This window comes from Notolepis coatsorum (assembly GCF_963971535.1).
Source record: "Notolepis coatsorum genome assembly, chromosome: 17".
NCBI classification, from domain to species: Eukaryota; Metazoa; Chordata; class Actinopteri; order Aulopiformes; family Paralepididae; genus Notolepis; species Notolepis coatsorum.
The window spans coordinates 46,022,644-46,042,466 of NC_140181.1; the positions used below are offsets into that span (position 1 = coordinate 46,022,644).

Consider the following 19,823-nt stretch of genomic DNA (forward strand, 5'->3'; position numbering starts at 1 on the left):
TGGGCTAAATGCATACCAAAATGAGTTATACAACCCAACCTATTCATTCAAAATGCATTATCTATAATAAAGTCACCTGTTGTTGGTAAAAAAAATAATTTTACTGAAGTATTAATATATTTCTCCACTTCTTGGCTCACTGAAAGTACACAAAATAAGGACAGACAAAGACAGAGACACAAAAAGCTGTACAATTTAAACAATACCATACTGGTAATGAGCAAATATGCGCAATTAATGCATGGAGCTGTTCCATCTTATTTCATTTGATACTAACTACTCAGTTCATACAGATTTCAAGTATCCAAATATCCATGATGAATATTGCATAAGGTTTACACAGTAAATAGATCACCTGTTTTATATTCATGCTCAGAGAGGAGTAATAGTTAGATCTTTATGTGTGATTTATATGTCAATTAAATCAATGGTGTGCTTGTTTGGTTGGGGAGTTTGACCTCGGTGGCCTCATAGCTGGCTACGGCCATGACTGTGTACCTGCAGAACTCCATCAATCAGGCCTTTGGTAGATTCTTTTTTTTTGTGTTTTTCCCCATATTCTGTAGAATCCTGTGGAGAACCATCTTGTGGAGGAGGACCAACTGCCAGACGAGATTCCCATGTTGTTGCAGAGACTGCCCTGAGCGAAGAGGAGTGCAAGGAAGCGATCTCACTAATGAAACATTCAGCTGATGAGGACACAGTGAAGAACAAGATGAAACTGACATTTGACTATAGGCACAACAAGGTCCTCGACCCCCAGCAGTCAAGCAACATACTGTCTGACTTTCCACGTTTCCAAGACGTCAAGGGCTTGGTAATTATCTATAGTTAGTAGAAAAGACTCACGCACATCCCAAGTGTATAGTCACGGGTGCTAGACTCAAAATAGATCTGTAATGTTGTGGAAAAAAAGTCTGCACACCGTCTGTAGTGTTCCCAAGTTTTAATATACTTGAACACAACGTTTCGGCCTGTGGTAATTATCTGCCATTATTTTGACCATTTTGTGACACTTGAATGATAGACTGTAGATGTATTGTACCTCAACTAGCACCCACTAACTTTGGTTGGCTGTGAAATCCTGAAATTGTCCCCCAATCACCCCTCTACAGGTTGAACAGGATTTCGTTCTGATGTTTGGAGAAGGTGTATCGGGCAAGCTTCTGGAAAAGTGGCCGACCACATACAAGAAAAAGATCATCCAACAATGCAGACGGCTTCCATCCACCAGTGAGCTTCAAGAGCTCCTGCTGATAGCTGATCCTCCTGAGGATGACACTGAAGTGGATGCTGACGTTGGTAAGCTGCTTTTGAGCAAACCATTCTTGTTGTTTTTCACTGAACTTCTGTGAAAAATGTACGAGGCATTTTGTATTATCAACCAGTCAAAAGTGTCTTCCCATTCACTTGAATGAGTGCATCCAAGCTTTTTACTGGTACTGTATATTCATATTTTGAGTGGCAGAGCTTCTTGTGATGAACTGCTGTCTTTTATCTTATTTTGTAAAAATACTGCTAACATTGCAGATGGACTGAATTTTGTTTATGGTCTACATAATTCAAGTGTCTTAACATCCAACTTGTATCGTTACAGGTTGGGACAGTGACCTCTCATCGATTCTACTGCTGTTGCACTTGATCCCACCCTCTGCTCAGGGGCGGAAGAGACCAGGGAAGGTGTCGGCGTCCAACGCGGAGCAGCATCTTGTGATCTTCAAGAAGGTTGGTATTTTCTCCTAATGTACAAATTTATAATTATAATGCTACAATCATGTAATTATTATTATTATTATTTTTTATATTCCCCCCCTCCTTTTTCTCTGTTTTTCTCCCATTCCAATGTTAGTCGTTATGCCAATTCTTAGCCCCTTTCGTGACTGCTGCGCCACCCAGCCGCCACAATCATGTAATTCTAATTGTTTCTCCATGTGTGTTTGTCTTCTCAGACTGGAACAAGCATCCAAGAGCATCTTGATGCCATCACTACCAGCAATCAACCCTATCTCCTGGCTGTTGGAGTGAAGAAGAATGCGATCCACCGGTTCTACATCATTCTTGACAAGAAGGCCATACCTTGCAAGTCAATCTCTTCTCTTGGTGCTTTAGATGAACTCTTTAAGGCACATTATGTGTTTGGCACAGCATACAACACCATGCTGCGCAACATGTACACGTTCCTCCAGACCACTGTGTATAGTATTGATGTTGGGAAAGTCAAGGAGAGTCCTCGTGTTGCTGAAGTTAGGGCGAGGTTGCTTCATTAGTGCATGAGGCTTCTCCTCCGCCATGAAGTGTTTTGATTGTCGGAAGGAGTTAGGTTGTACAAATAGGCTTGTTAGGCATTTGCGAATAGTTCACGGTTACGTTCAAGGAAAAAAGCTTCGCCTTAAATGTGCTCAGACTGGATGTGGCTATAGGTTTGGTACGTTTTCAGGTTTTAGGAAACATTTAGACAACAAACACACTGAGTATATTGACCAAGAGGTTGACACTGATGTTAATGTAAACAGTGTAGGAGAGGCGGTGATCGCTAATGTAGATGAGACCGCCACAACATCTGATGTCGATGCGACGGCCACATGTGGACTGTTCAGAAACTCTAATAGGAGCACTCTCGATATGTGTGCAACTGCTGTTGCACAACTCAAGGCTGCTGGAACCAGTCAGTCTACTGTAAAAAGTTTTGTCTCAACCATGGAAGAAGTGATTTCTGAGATTCATAGTCACGCTAAAGATGCAGCTCTACAGTGCTTATCTCCACAGGACACAGAAAATAAGAACAGCTTAGAACAGTCATTCCAAAAGTTGGAAAACCCATTCACACACTTAAATTCTGAGGCAAAAATAAACAAACACTTCAAAGAGAAATGGGGAAAAGTTGAACCCGTTGAAAAGGTGCTTGGCACAAGATTTGACAGCAGAAGAAACAAAACTACTGGGACATATGACCAGGTCATTGTAACTGATAAGTTTGCATATGTTCCCATTTTGGAAACGCTGAAGAGCATTTTTAAAAACCCAGAACTTGCAGACATGTTAAAGCCCAGGCACATGACTAAGGAAGGTGTGTATGCAGACTTGAGAGATGCCACCTATTTGAAAGAAAGTCCCCTGTTTTCAGTAGAAAAAGATTCCTTTCAAATTCAACTTTTTTATGATGACTTTGAAACTGCAAATCCATTGGGCTCTAAAAAGGGTATACATAAATTAGGTGGTGTATACTTTACATTAAGAAATTTCCCCCCAATCTATAATTCCTCTTTGATTAATATTCATTTGTGTGCTCTTTTCCATGCACAGGACATTAAGCGTTATGATTTCAATTTGATACTTGAGCCACTTGTCAATGATCTGAAAGTACTGGAGACAGAGGGACTTAAAATTCCCATGTTTAGACACGTAATTCGTGGTACCATAGTTCAGGTCACTGGGGATAACCTTGGCTTGCATGGTCTGTTTGGGTTTGTGGAGTCATTTGGGGCTCGGTATTGCTGTCGTTTCTGTCTCCTTGAGAAAGCTCGTTTTCAGACTGTATTCTGTGAAGATGATCCGGCTGTTGTACTAAGAACTGTTGAGATGCACGCACAACACTGTCAAACTATACAGACAGATCCAACGCTACCTCATATATATGGCGTGAAACGCAGTTGTCTGTTGAATTCACTTGAGTATTTCAACACAGCCACAAACTTCTCTGTAGATATCATGCATGATATTTTAGAGGGGGTTGCTCAGTTTGAGGTGAAACTTATTCTCAAGTACATTCTTCAGGAGAAACTTCTAAATGCTGAACAACTGGCTGGCAGAATACATGCTTTTGACTATGGTTACAATCAGCAGCGAAACCGTCCGCCAAGAGTCAAGTTGTTGGATGAAAGTAAGGATTTGGGGTTGAATGCCACACAGTCTTGGTGCTTGTTGCGCAATATGCCTCTGATATTTGGTGATTTAATACAGACTGATGATAAGTACTGGCATCTTCTGCTTTTGCTTCTACAGATTGTTAACATTGTATTTTCACCAGTCCTGTCATATGGCATGACCATTTATCTCAAACATGTAATCACTGATCATCATCGGCTCTTCAAGCAGTTATTTCCTAGAAGCAACCTATTGCCAAAGCATCACTTCATGATACATTACCCTCGTAATATAAGGAACATTGGCCCAATTCTGCACATGTGGTGCATGCGTTATGAAGCTAAACATAACTTCTTTAAGAGACAATTAAAAAGCTTTAAAAACATTACAAAGACATTAGCCCAAAAGCACCAAAGTTGTATGGCAATGTATCGGGAGTCCTTTACCAAAGAAAGATTAACCATAGGTCCAGGAAAGATGGTGGCACTTGTTGAGCTCAAAGAAGGTCCAGAGATTGCTTCCTTATTTGGAGATGTAACCAGTGTTTTTTCTGCCAAGTGGATAAAACATCATGGTACAGAGTACCGCTGTGACTTGATTATCTGTACTGAGGTAGCATTTGAGATGCCTGTGTTTTGTAAGATCAAGACTATTGCTGTGAAAGATGACAGTGTATTGCTCTGTGGAAAACTGATGGAAACCATGTGTTTTGATGACCATTACCATGCCTTTAAGGTCAGACTGCATCCAGACGGAGTTGTAAAGGTCTTGGATATAAATCAGCTGTGTTACTTTAAACCATTTGATATTCAAATGAATTATCGAACGACAGATTGCTCAAAGTATATTGTTCCATATTGCCACTTTATGCAGACCTGCTAATGTGATTGTTTTATTACTGCATCCAGACGGAGTTGTAAATAGGGTTGGGTACCGAAAACCGGTTCTAATAGCAACCGGTTCCTAACATCCGGTTCTGGAACCGGAAGTAACATATTTGCATTTCGATTCTTAATTTTTTATTTTTTTTTTACTTTGTTAATTAATACCATAGTTGCAGTACAGCAACCAAATTAAACTGTATCAAGTCAACTGAAAATGTGAATAGTATGAAAAAATGTACACATTTTCAAAAAAAATCTGAACCGGAATCGTTCAAATCCAAACGATGCCCAACCCTATATAGTTGTAAAGGTGTTGTATAAATCAGCTGTGAAGTATATTGTTCCATATTGCACTTTATGCAGACCTGCTGAGGTCAATGTATATTTATGTTTTATTTTTTTATAAGCCTGCCTGACCCTGCCTGACCTGACCAACAATAAAATTGTTGAAATCATTTTGTGGTAACTTGTGATTTTTTAATGTATATTGTATGTAAATGCAATTTCACAAGAGTAAATTAAGTGTAAAATTAACACCAGTGAGGTTTATTTTCACCAATATAGTGTCCGGTTTCATTGACACTGTGCAGTGTTAATGGGTGTTATTTGCAGAGCTGTTTTTTCACTACTAGTGAGTAAATTATCAACACAGTACTGTGTAATGGCAACACTTCAGCAGAGTTATTTGACCTCAGTGTTAACTTTTAATAACTCAATGCAGTGTTAATGAGCATTGGAATTCAACTCAATCAGAGTTAATTTGTTATCACATAAGAGTAAATTATCAACACTTCTGAGAATAATAATTACACTCTCAAGTGTTATTAAACCTATAGTGTTAAGTTTAAATAACACCATACAGTGTAAGCGAGTGTTAAATTTGTACTCTATTAGAGTTAATTTAACTCAAAAAATTTAACACGGGAGCAAGAGTCGATTTAAATAACACCATACAGTGTAAGCGAGTGTTAAATTTGTACTCTATTTAGAGTTAATTTAACTCAAAAAATGTAACACAGGAGCAAGAGTCGATTTAACACTATTCGTAGTTGGAGTCATATACACTCTGGAATAGTGTTAAATTCGACTCTTTAAGTGTTAATTTGACACTGCGAATTTTACTGTGTAGGTAAGCCCTAGGATGGGAGATGCGAATACGCATACTACAGGTCTATGGAGGAGAACCAGGCCCCCACCTGACAGTGTTCAACTGACATCATACTAGGTGACAAAAGCTCCCCCACTGAACACCCCTCAGAACAGGCTGAGGAGTTGTTCTGCAGCTGGACATGCAAGGTGTGAGGCCCCCATGGGTTCCTACACACCGTAGCCCTGCAGTGATATTACTACCACCCAAATCATGCACCAACGTGGCACCAACGTGATACCCGGCCGGGCGAAGGCGAGGTCGGGGAAGCCTGCACTGTTTGCCTCAAAAAAGGTCTCGAGCCCCCCTGCTGACAACACTTGTAGTTGACAGACGTAACACCAGGCTCAACCAAACACAGCTTATGGTATGGGAGCCACTTGACAGCACAACATTCTCATGGAGAGACCCAGGCTCAGCCATCAACTGGGTGTCAGCCCCTGTCCCCATGAGAAGCGAAATGTGGGGCCGCATGCGCTTCATTGAAGGCCTGCGGCCCGCAGCCAAAGGAAAACAAATCAGAGCCCCTTTTCCGCTGGTGTTGGGGGAGGGAGTGATCGGAGAGCGGGCTGCACACGGCAGGATGGCGACGGTTTCTCAGGCCGTGCTCATCCAATGTGGCCGATCCCTCGGCCGCCAAGGCTGTCAGCCTTGTGGACACCTGTTGACTTAACGCCCAGGGTACCTCCGGTGGGGGAAACATGGCCGCCGGTTGAGGGCCTCGCCACAGCCGCTGGCGAGGCCGTGCTCTCACCTTTGGCTGCGCGGCGTGAGGCGGTGTGGGGCCTAGGTCCAATACCGCCCGCGCTCCAGCGGAAGACCAAAGATCCTCTGCGGAGAGGGGAGCCGTGAGGAGGGAAACATTCTTTTTAACTTCTCACCCCCTCAAAGGGAGACCAATCCAACCAAGATGTCTGTAAACAAACATTGACAGCATCCTAGCCCTCCCTGCGGTTATAGCTTGCGGCTAGGTCAAAGCTAATAACGTCAACAACCTCACGCGATGTTTCGACGTTGGCTGGCCCTCATGGCCCCGCCACCAGACACCATTTTTGACAGAAATAAACAGCAATGCGAACAAAGTTACTAACCGCTGCTAATTCTATACCGTGGCGGTACAGGCTTAACAGCCCACCAGCCATCCGCCGGGCCGACCCACCTCATGGCGTCGGCCGGGCGGGGCACTGTTTCAACATGCCAGAGGAAAAAGACTGATGCCACCTGCTTCATAAACACGGAGCAGAGCACCAGTGGTGGTTGCAACCAGCAACCTCCACTGTGGTGTGCACCCATGAAGGGGTTAATGAATAAATGAACTAAAAACACCACCAATACACTGTAGAATGGGCTAGCCCATACACACAACGTTAAGGGGATGCGGACCAGAGAAAACCAGTCCCGCATACCATTCATAATATTCACAAAAAGCACACCAGCCCTAGACCTCAGCCCATTCACCCATGAAAAAAATAAACAAATCCCTGCAATACTCCCAACAGTAGACACCGATTGACCGTCAGCATGAATGGTTAAGAGGAGGGAAGACCTTTTAAAAAGACATCTCTCAGCGGTAGGGATGGGTATCGTTAGGATTTTATCGATACTACTACTCTTATCGATACTGCTTAACGGTTCGGTACTTTATCGATACTCTTATCGGTTCTTTTTGATTTAGCAAAAAAATTATTAAGAACAGAATCGACATTGCTTTATTATTCTTTTATATAACTATATTACTGCACATGGCTACTTTTTTATCAATTAATACAAGCAGTCAGATAAATTAACTATTTTGTGACTTTCTATTTTATTTAGTAGTAGTGGTCCTGAGTTAAGCTGGTCCACCCATCCGATGTAAAGGCTAACTTTGGCACATCTTTAAGCTCTGTGATAACATTGGCCTTTTCAACATTATACCAGGCAGGAATCAGTGTGTTACTGAGGACATTCCTGCAGGGAGGGGTATATTTGCAGTTGAGAGCATTAGTCATCTCCCTACAGTAAAGATTAGAAATGATTGAATTATTGTAAATTTGTGTGGAGTGGTGGGAATAGCTGCTTCAATAATAACTTATAACAACAACAACAACAACAACAACAACAGACAAGTTAGACAACTATGTATAAAAAAAACGATATACACTGAATGATTAGTTGTTACCTAAAGCCCTTGGACTCCACTGTAGAGAATGGGTGCAGGCCTTTGACAACAAACTTTGTCACAGCCCTGTGACACTCGTTCACCCTATCCTCTGTCATCATTCCTCTAGCTGCTAGGGAGAAAGGACTTTGGGTGGTGGAGGTAGAGGGAGGATGTGTGGTGGGCTCACTGGCCTGGGACACATTGGTGGCTGACGCCTCAGCTTGACGATCTATAAAACGTTTTTAGATTGTAGTATTTGTAGCTAAACAATTATTTTGTTTATTAGCCTATTTGTAATAATTCGTTATTAGCCTAGGAAACTCCGTATCTTGGCTTACCGGCTGCAGTGGACGTGGATGCAGATGGAACAGTGCGCGCAAGGCAGTCAAATACGGCGCATTTCTGCACACTAATATCGTGTTTTGCCAACACATGTTTTGATAGATTGCTCGTATTGCCACCCTTACTGGCAAATGTTTTGTTGCACTTGTGGCAACGTGCGTTGTCGGCATTGACCCTTGTAAAGTATATCCATACTTTAGAACGCTTCGCTCACGACTCAGTGCATGCAGAGGCAGAGCCGTCTGTGTGCAGCGCGCTTCAGCACGGGCGTCGGGGACAGCACTAAGGAGGAACGCTAAGGAGTACCCGTATGTATAATAAGAAGTACCCGTATGTGTAGCGACTCGCGAGGGGTGTGTGTGTGTAATAATGACTCGCCGCGGCTCGCTTCTCGTGCAGAGACAGAGAAAGGAGAGATAGTTCGCAACTTTTAAATAATAATAATAATAATTTCTCTAGAGTATCGATAGCAGTACCGATGACGTTGGAGCTTATAAATACTCCGGTATTTTCTAATATAGTAGCGGTTCCCGTTTAAAACCGGGGTCCGGGGGTCATCCCTACTCAGCGGGGAATCAAAATAGAAACAGTAACCCAGCAAATAGCATAGCGTTAGCCGCGTGCTCCAGGATAACCGGGAAAACAACAACGTTTACCCAGATATCCTGCCCCTTGCGCCAATACACAACTCGGTTGTCTCCCGGGACAACTCGAGCAGCATCACCAACGCCAGCATTGTTATGCCTAGTGGCGCAGATCCTACCTGGACGCGAGTTAGCCCGATAGCTACACATTGCGTGACGTCCCTCTGTCTGCTGTCAACAAGACGAGGAAACCCCAGTACAGGCCCGACGCAGAGATGCATCGAGATGCATCCAGCTGCAGGACCGCAGAACCCATACGAGCGCCGTTGGAACATGCCGAGAAGATTCCAGGGGCTGGCAAATCTCCGGCATTGTTCAATTTCTCTTTACACTTCATAAATGCTAGTTACACAGGGTGCATTGCAACCGCCATGATGGAAAACGAAAAAGAGGAAGGGCGAGTGTGACCACGCCTGGTGACTTATAGGGAGGTCACTGGGGCGGGGCCTGGTCAAGTGCAAGGGTGTTTTGTTTTCGTTCATGTAGTACAGTAGGTACTGGAGATGAGGTATATCTCGATAGGCAAAAGAGCGAGACAAGATTCGCCAGTACGACTATATAACTACCTCTTTACCAGGTTATAAACCTACCTGTTTACCAGGTTATAAACCTGCCTCTTTACCAGGTTATAAACCTACCCGTTTACCAGGTTAATAACCTACATGTTTACCAGGTTAATAACCTACCTGTTTACCAGGTTATAAACCTACCTGTTTACCAGGTTAAAAACCTACATGTTTACCAGGTTAATAACCTACCTGTTTACCAGGTTATAAACCTACCTGTTTACCAGGTTAAAAACCTACCCGTTTACCAGGTTAATAACCTACCTGTTTACCAGGTTATAAACCTGCCTCTTTACCAGGTTATAAACCTACCCGTTTACCAGGTTAATAACCTACATGTTTACCAGGTTAATAACCTACCTGTTTACCAGGTTAAAAACCTACCTGTTTACCAGGTTAATAACCTACCTGTTTACCAGGTTATAAACCTACCTGTTTACCAGGTTAAAAACCTACCTGTTTACCAGGTTAATAACCTACCTGTTTACCAGGTTATAAACCTGCCTCTTTACCAGGTTATAAACCTACCCGTTTACCAGGTTAATAACCTACATGTTTACCAGGTTAATAACCTACCTGTTTACCAGGTTAATAATCTACATGTTTACCAGGTTATAAACCTGCCTCTTTATCAGGCTATAAACCTACCTGTTTACCAGGTTAATAATCTACCTGTTTACCAGGTTATAAACCTACCTGTTTACCAGGTTATAAACCTACATGTTTACCAGGTTAATAACCTACCTGTTTACCAGGTTATAAACCTACCTGTTTACCAGGTTAAAAACCTACCTGTTTACCAGGTTAATAACCTACCTGTTTACCAGGTTATAAACCTGCCTCTTTACCAGGTTATAAACCTACCCGTTTACCAGGTTAATAACCTACATGTTTACCAGGTTAATAACCTACCTGTTTACCAGGTTAAAAACCTACCTATTTACCAGGTTAATAACCTACCTGTTTACCAGGTTAATAATCTACATGTTTACCAGGTTATAAACCTGCCTCTTTACCAGGTTATAAACCTACCTGTTTACCAGGTTAATAATCTACCTGTTTACCAGGTTATAAACCTACCCGTTTACCAGGTTATAAACCTACATGTTTACCAGGTTAATAACCTACCTGTTTACCAGGTTAAAAACCTACCTATTTACCAGGTTAATAACCTACCTGTTTACCAGGTTAATAATCTACATGTTTACCAGGTTATAAACCTGCCTCTTTACCAGGTTATAAACCTACCTGTTTACCAGGTTAATAATCTACCTGTTTACCAGGTTATAAACCTACCCGTTTACCAGGTTATAAACCTACATGTTTACCAGGTTAATAACCTACCTGTTTACCAGGTTATAAACCTACCTGATGTCTGACCTGTTTGCCAGGCCTTTTAGCTCTTAAACTGGACTTTTTTAGCCTGGATAGTCTGATCTCACACCTACTCGGTTTCATGTTGTATATTTACTTGTAAACGTACTTGTTTAATCGTATTTGTCGTATATGTATTGCTTTCTTTTTTACCATGTTTTACTGTGTTTTATTTATAGTGCCATCACTTTGTTTAAAATGTGCTTTAGGAATTAAAAAGGTACTTACTATGGAACTCTAGGATATCAACAGATTATCTTGAGATGAAAGAACGTTCTCACCCTTCTGCTGACTCATCCGTGTTTTCTTTAGTAGGAGGACCTTCCATGTTATCATTCCTCTCTTCTGTCCTCCTCTCCTCCACCTTGTCCTCAGCTTCTTCTTCCATCAGGCGTTTGACTTCAGTGTCTGTCGTCTTTCTGTACAAATATATAAAGAAAATTTAAATAAAAAAAAGGTTTATTCAAAGCTTATAGCACAAGTGATACAATATGGGGGGGGGGTATGGATATAAAATGTATATCACGGTATATTTAGATTGTTGGATGGTAACTGTTTATATCACTGTATATTTATTTGTTATTGACCATTGTTAGGATGTGGCTAAGCGGTGGAACAATAGAGTCTGAGGAAGGTCATCATCACCCGGTGGTTTGTTTTTATTTTCTCCTTTTGTTCACCAGTGGAAAAACAGGCTGCAGCCAAACTAATTACAATAACATAGCATTTACATATAAAGAAATTCCATTTGAAAATAAGAGCAAAAATACAAAACTATTCAACTTTACATACAAACTAAATATCACACAACAACTAGGCCCTTGGCTATGAGAACTAGTTCCAGCAAGGCTGTGTCTCTCTTCAAAGCCTACTTCTACTTCTCCTTCTACTTTCTCTTCCCCCTGAGAGGAGCTTCTATCCCAGGCTTTATCCTGGAAGCTCCTCCTACAGAGACAAACCAAAATTACAATCAATCAATTAAGCAATACTAGGGGTGTAATGGTTCACAAAACCACTGTTCGGTACGTTTTACAGTCACGGTTCGGTACGGGTTTTCGGTACAGTGGGGGGAAAGTTTGGCTTTCCATGTTCCACTCACGGGTGATGTAGTGTGCCGTAACTAATTGTACTTGTAGGGCTGTTAACAAATATTCTATATTGAAATTAATAATAGACTTGTAAAAAATATATATATAATAATAATTATATTAGATTGTGAAGAAAACAGCCCCCAGTGGGCAGTCGTTAGTGGTTAACATACCGTTGTATTTGTTCGGTACACTACACAACCGTTCGGTACGGTACGGTACACACTGAAACGGATTCGGTATGGATTAGGGGTGGGAATCACCAGAGGCCTCACGATACGATAGTATTGCGATACTAACTATATTGCGATATGGTGAGTATTGCGATATTAATATTGCGACATATTGTAGGGATGCTCGATATTGGCTTTTTTACCGATACCGAACCGATATACCGATATTGTCCAACTCTTAATTTCCGATACCGATATCAACCGATACCGATATATGCAGGGTTTCCCCCCCCCCCCAAAAAACTGAATAATTTCAGGTAATTAACATTACATTAACATTATATTATGCATACTTTTGACAATAAATAAAATCAGAATTTGTTCTTACTTGCTTGCCTGGGTAAATAAAGGTTATAGAAATGTTTTTAAAAAAAGTTTGAAAACCGATACCGATATTTTCCGATATCACATTTTAATGCCAATATCGGTAGGCCGATAATATCGGACATCCCTAATATATTGAGATTTATTACCTTTTTTCAACTGCAAAGTAAAACTTTGTCAACATGTTTTATCTAATCAAATAAAGTTCAGTCTGTTCATCTCACTTCAATCATTTTTATTGCAGAACATGGTATTTTCTCAAGCAGACAGATGTAAACACTAATCTGTGTGGCATGTACCTGACAAACTGAACTGTTTGTATTACAGTCATATTCCAATCTGAATGCAACTTCCTTATACAAAAAAGAAAAAAACGAATTTTTTTATAAATAATTAAATATCAATACTTGGCGTCCCTGTATCGATACAGTATCGCCACGCAAAGTATCGCGATACTACTACGTATCGATTTTTTCCCCCACCCCTAGTACGGATACGAGTACCTTTACACCCCTAAGCAATACAGACATTATTTTACACCTTAAATAATTCTGTACAACATGGATACATCACTCCATACTGACCTACCATCACAAAACACTAAAGGTGTTTAGGGCACTTCATAAGTCTATTCCCTTCTCATTATGAAAACCCCCCTCTGTACCACACTTGGTACCTTCCGGATCCCCCCTCCAGAAAAGGCTTTGGCCTCTCCCAGTTCTGGTTGGGCAGCCAGAGATTCTACAATGAACCAAGTGTGAGCACAGAGACAAAACAGGGTATTTGCTAAACAATTTAAATAAACATAACATGTTATTATTCAACAGAATGTGTTTGTCTGCTGTGCATGGGGTTTACCAGCATACCAGCATGTAAGATACAAACAATGCCAAAAGCCTAAGCTAAATGTTTGGCTAGCATGAAATGCCAGGGCAACCATTACAACTCAGAGAACACAATCCACAATTCTTTGCCAGCAAGATGTTATTATACATAGAGTGGTGTGTGAATGACGCATCCTACTTATGCCCCATGACAACCTTATTTATTATAACATATAATATAACAGATAGGGCATACAGACCCTCATCTGCACCTTTGATTACACTGTTTACTTGCTCATATTCTCATATTCAGAGTTAATTATACCGTTTATTACACTGCTTATTTTTAGTTGTACTATAATTCTATTGCCTACATTCTATTGCCTACATGTATTTACTACATTCTATTACCCTGCCCATGCCTGTACACCCCCCCCCCCCCCCCCCCCGGGGCTTAACTATGAGATTTAGATTTAGATAAAAATGTATCGTCAGTACAGTACAACAAAAAGACGTTTGGCATCCAACCAGAGTGCAAAAATAACAGTAAAGTGCAATAGTAATATACAATGTACAGGTGATTAAACTGAGTCTATATTATATAAATTTGTACTGAGTAATAGTGCCAATTAGATGCATGTACAGAGTTATAGTATTTTTTTATTCAGAGGAAAGAGACATTCACATCAGCATTTCATATTAATTCCCATGCACAGTGGCATAAAAAGTGTCTTTTCAGTATATAGATTGTCCGTCAGTATATAGTCATATACTGTGTAGCCTGCCTGCTTGCAGTTGTGATAGTCTAAAAGAGTTATAGTATTAATATGTACAGTGATGCAGGTATAGATGACATCATAGGGGCCATAATCAAACTAATTTACTCTCAACAACCGCTAAAGGAATGTGTACCGAATATTGAACTGTGCAAATACATCCTGCTGGACCACGAATACAGTTCAGGAATCCATTCCTGTGTCCTCCTGACCGTTACACCATTGTCTTTACTGCCAAAACCTAGATGCACTAGAGTCAGGTCAGCAATAGGCGGCCCGCAGGCCGAAATTGGCCCGCCAGCAATAATATCTGGCCCCTCAGATTATTTTCAAAAGAATTAAATAAAAAATTATTCTGGCCAACTAGGCTAGATGTTAGCTATAATGTCCAAATAGAGAAACTACCACAACCTAAAGAATGCTTATTATACTTTGTTTTATCCGTGTTGAGAGTGAATAACAGGTAGGCAGCGAGGTGCAATGTAGCGCTTGCTCAACATGAAAAAAGTCGGTGGACAGTGCCTGGTGCTGAAATAACAAACAAGCAGTGTGGTGTGAAATTAAACCAGTTCAGTAAGTCATTCAAACTTTATCTTTACTTATATATGACTGATGGCACCACACATGTGAACAGTATAACAATGCAATTAAACTGAAGTCAAATCAGAGCAAAAAAAGCTGAATCTGCTTCAAGAAGATGCGCTACATTAGGTATATAAGGAATTACAACAAGACATTTATTAACTAAATAAAAAATACAATTAGGCTTTTAACCCTCTAAAACCAGACTGATGAGGACTAAGCACTATGTAACGATGCATCGATTAATCGAAATGCATCGATTCTAATGTGTTCGATTCGATGCATCGATTTGAATGTTAGAATCGATTATAATCTAAATTAATCAAAATTAAAAAATAATTTTTTTTAATGGTTTTTTGTGTGTATTGTTTTTATTGACCTATAGTCCATTCATGCTGAGTGAATCAGTTCCCCCAGCCACATTTGTGTATTCAAAATGTTTTGGGGAATTAACTGATAGAAAATGTATCGAATCGAATCGTGATCAAATGAAGAGATTTCATGATGCATTGAATCGTTGCCTGAAGAATCGTAATCGAATCGAATCGTTGTGAGGTGGAATCGTTACACCCCTACTCAGGGACGTGCACAGGACTTTAGAGGGGCAGGTGCTCAAAGGCTGAAAAGGGCACTACACTTGTGTGTATATATTATCCGAGCGCGCAAGCACGATTTTTAAGGGCCCTTTTCGGGTGGGGGGCCCCCTTTTTATGCTTTTTGGGGGGTTTTGGTGATCAAATAGTGCTGTATATTCTGTATTGTTTAATATAAATGCATTTTTTATTCCAATCCCGATTTGTATTTGAGATTCCCAAATCCCATCGGACTTGACTTCTTCGTGTCCCTCAATGAGTGTAATACCAGCATTCAACTGTATGCGCCACAGCGGTTTCTATCATCATCATCATCACCACCCACGCTATGCATAAAATATATAGATCCACGGAGAGGCACGCTGAGGAGGCCGTGCAAACTGCAATGGAATATGGGGCATCTCTCCCTCTTTACCTAATATTTTGATTCTATCCTGACATTTTTCAGTTGGAAGGGCAGTCTATATGCGTAACGATAAAAAAATAAAAATAAAAAAAAATAAAAAAGGGCACTTTTTTGATGAGGCTCAAAAAGGCAGGTGCTCAAGCACCCCTTGGCCTCTATGTGTGCACGTGCCTGCCCCTACTAAGCACTGAGTTAATTGAAAGAAAATGTTTGAACTGATTGTTTACTAGTGACTCAATACTTTTGCCAAAAAGGGCAGAGATGGGTCTATACTAAATTAACTCTCTCACCGCCCTTATGTAGTGGGAGTACGCTAGCCGATTTCCACTCAAGGAGGAAGCTTACCAGAGGCAACAGAGATATTAAATATGCAAGTCAACTGCTCAGTAATAACTAGAGCAGCCAGTTTGATCAAGTAAGCCTCCAGGCCAGTGGTCACCATTCACCAACCCGTCGATCGTGATCAACTGGTCGATCTTTGAGACCTTCCCTGTAGATATTTCCCGGGGAAAAAAAAGGAAAAAAAAAAAGGAAAAATTATCTTTCCCCGAGAGTCCACATTACAGTTCTACTTTTGTTTTGATGTGAAAAGTGATGCTGCATAAGATTACTGCACTTAGCACTGACTGAGAAAGTACATATTACAGTTCTACTTTGACAAACATATTTACAATTAGCATGTTCTAATGTTAATAATATCAGTCCACATTACAGTTCTACTTTTGTTTTGATGTGAAAAGTGATGCTGCATAAGAGGACTGCACTTAGCACTGACTGAGAAAGTACATATTACAGTTCTACTTTATAAAATGCTAATTGTAAATATGTTTGGCAATGTTAATAGGAGAAGGTCCACATTACAGTTCTACTTTTGTTTTGATGTGAAAAGTGATGCTGCATAAGATGACTGCACTTAGCACTGACTGAAAAAGTACATATTACAGTTCTACTTGGACGTTTTAATGTTGGACCAAAGCATTGCATGTAATTAGAATACAGGCAAATAAAAGTAATTTAGTTTAAAGTACAATCTTGGCTGACTTTTTCTCTCAACGCTTCAATAGGTAGATCTTGCCTCCACCAAAAAAAAGTGATCTTGGGCTTAAAAAGGTTGGTGACCACTGCTCCAGGCCATCTTCACCAGTTGTCTAATGCTACTACTGCGTGATAAACCTCATCAAGTGTAAATGGGATGAGAGAAAAATTTCAATGAGGAGACATTTGACCCTGACTATCAGTTGCAGCAGCTGAAAGAGACCCAGTTATACGTCTGCCAAAAAGAAGTCCTGTCTCAGCAAAATGCTGGTTAAATAACTGACAGATGGCATTCTTATCAGAGATCTCATGGTTGTTGAATTAAATATGGGTGGGAGGGGAATTGGAAGATTTGTTTTTGTTTACATTTACTGCATTCCAAAATGTTGCAGGATTAGAATATGCATTTGTAACTAGAATAAGGTAATAGTCTGTTTTTGATTTTCTTACAGCATTTGTACACTTGTTCCTAATCTGACGAAAGGATTCAAGAGGTTTATTTATCACATAAATACACACAAGACATATAGTGAGATGAAAGGCAAGCCAGTGTTGAGTCACCAGAGCGCCGAGCACAAGACCCTGATGTAAACAAGACAAACGTCTTTCTCAGGTCTGCATCCCCTTAACAATTGTGTGTATTGAGCCGTACTGTATTGTACCCATTCTGCAATCTGTTAAATAAAGTTTCATTCATTCATTCACTCCTATCCCTAAACACTGGAGAGAACCCAGGGCTGAACCATGGTGTGACTCTGTCCTTAATGCGAACCCTCTTGAATGGAACGTGTCTATTTACTACAGCATTAAATGAGTCTATACGTGAGTACAAGGCCACCTGAACCTCAGGCTCAGACATGACATTTATGTCACCCATAAACCTCTCTGTATCAAAGTTTTAAAAATTCCTCTTTGACACCACTTGAGACCCTGACTTCCTTACACCTAGCTCAAAAACACCACTAGAAGGATATTTATCAACCTTAGTGAAAATAAGGTATATCAGAGTGGACTTAGTGATCTTTGAGGTTTGGCCTAGTTGGTGCTACTATCAATTGGCTTAAGTTTAGGCCACACATTAAATCTTTCAGCTGCAAAGAAACATCACTCAGCCAATTCAAATGTAGGTCGCCCATTACAAGCAACTCATCAACAGAGTATTCAGAAAGCATGTTCACTAAAGCAGCTTAGTATCTGGATGTGCTGATGGAGGACGGTACACTCCTACCACAGTCATAGAATCAAGACCACGTTGAACCGTTAAAGCAAGAAACTCAAAGCACTTTGGGAGAGAGACAGCATTTAAAATCGTCACTGGAAGACTAGACATGACATCAATTCCTACTCCCCCACCCTTGCCTATACGGTCCATTATAATTACAAAGAGCCAAATCTGAGTTATCAATATTCTCTCCAAGCCAAGTGTCACCCAAAACCAAAATATATGGGGTTGTCTGTTCAACTAGAATAGTTATATGGTCAAAGTTTTTAAAACATCTTACCTTGCAAGGGCCCTTATGTGGGCCCTCTTCAGGATGAATTGCCCACCGGCACTTTGGCGACCACTAGTGGCTTGGGTGTGCATATTTTGTAATACAATATATATATCGAATTAATTGTTGCCTGTCGATAGCCCTTTCAGGTGACAAAATCTATTTCACACTTTTAACTATTAACAGTTGTGGTTAAGATAGAAAGTGCGGGTTAGTTTATGGTAAGAGGTTAGCGTTAGTTTATGGTAACAGTGTGGTTAAGGTTACTGTAGGCGCCGTAATGGAGGTCTCAGTATTATCTTTTGTGTTGTATTATTAGGTGTACTGTCACTTTAGGTGGTGGGCGTTCTCACGGGGGTGTGTGTGTGTGCGCTAATGGGAGTGTTCTTATGGAATTTCATTCCTTTTCACGGGTTGACAGTTTACGGAAAGGCTGTCTGGGCTCGTTGACGAGAGAGACGGACGGTTTGGTAGCCGACGCTCGTGAGCGACGTAAACTTTCGGTGGGGAAATTGAAATCAACTAGTTTGAACGAGGGGAGCTCGTGCAGTGGTTGAATGTTTGGAAAGTATGGCATGTTCATGTGGGAGGATTGGGGGGAGAAACACTGTACAACTGTACAAGCAAAACTGTACATTGGGATATTGGCAACCATACTAGGTAATTTACATTGGATGGGGGGGGGGGGGTGGAAACACTGTACAAACAAGCAAAACTGTACATTGGAATATTGACAACCATACTAGTAGTACTAGTACAGTCTTGTAGACCAGGCCCATTGCAAGTTGCTGTACTCTGTCGTCTACTCTAAGCCATCCTAGTTTGTCAAAGTGGGCAGGGGTGAGGTGGGTTCTAGGAGTAAGATCAAGCAGTAGTCTGACCAATTTGTTTTGAGATGTTTGTAATTTTGTTTTTAGCGCCTTTGAGGTGCTTTGGTACCATGAGGTGCAAGCATAGTCGTAGTACCCTTGAATGAGTGCTCCTGCCAGAGTCTTCAGGGTATTCTTGTTTACCAGAGAGGAGATCCGGTACAAGAATCGAGTTTGTTGGTTGACTTTTTTTTTATTACATTGGATGCCATTTTGTCACAGGAAAGATTTGCCTCTAGGATGGAACCCAGGTAGGTAATTTCTTCTTTCCTTGTGACAATATTGTCACCCACTGTAACTGAGAAGCCGTCGGTCTTGCTGAGTTTGTTATTTGAACCGAAGAGAATGGACTCTGTTTTGCCCATGTGTAATGATAGTTTGTTATCAGCGAGCCATATGCAGATTTTGCCTAGTTCTGAGCTGAGGGTTTTTTCAACCTGTAACTTGTTCTTGTCAGAGACCAGCAGGGCTGAGTCGTCCGCAAACAGGACCAAGTTGCAGTCACAAGCTGACGACATGTCATTTGCATAAATTAGGAATAGTAGCGGTCCTAGTATGCTTCCTTGTGGAACACCATAGCTCACTGTGAGGGGGGGGATAGGGTACCGTTTACCTCCACCCTCTGTTCTCTCCCCT

At 40.9% G+C, this 19,823-nt stretch overlaps 1 protein-coding gene across 1 annotated transcript in view; it reads right to left on the reverse strand.

Annotated features, from left to right (window-relative positions):
- LOC311243900 (uncharacterized protein) overlaps positions 1-19,823 on the reverse strand; it is an 89,133-nt gene that overhangs the window by 60,161 nt on the left and 9,149 nt on the right. The window contains exon 2 of the mRNA XM_084333282.1: positions 11,246-11,383. Coding sequence (XP_084189408.1) covers positions 11,246-11,352 — 107 coding nt within the window. The 5' untranslated portion in view covers positions 11,353-11,383. The remainder of the gene's footprint in view (positions 1-11,245; positions 11,384-19,823) is intronic.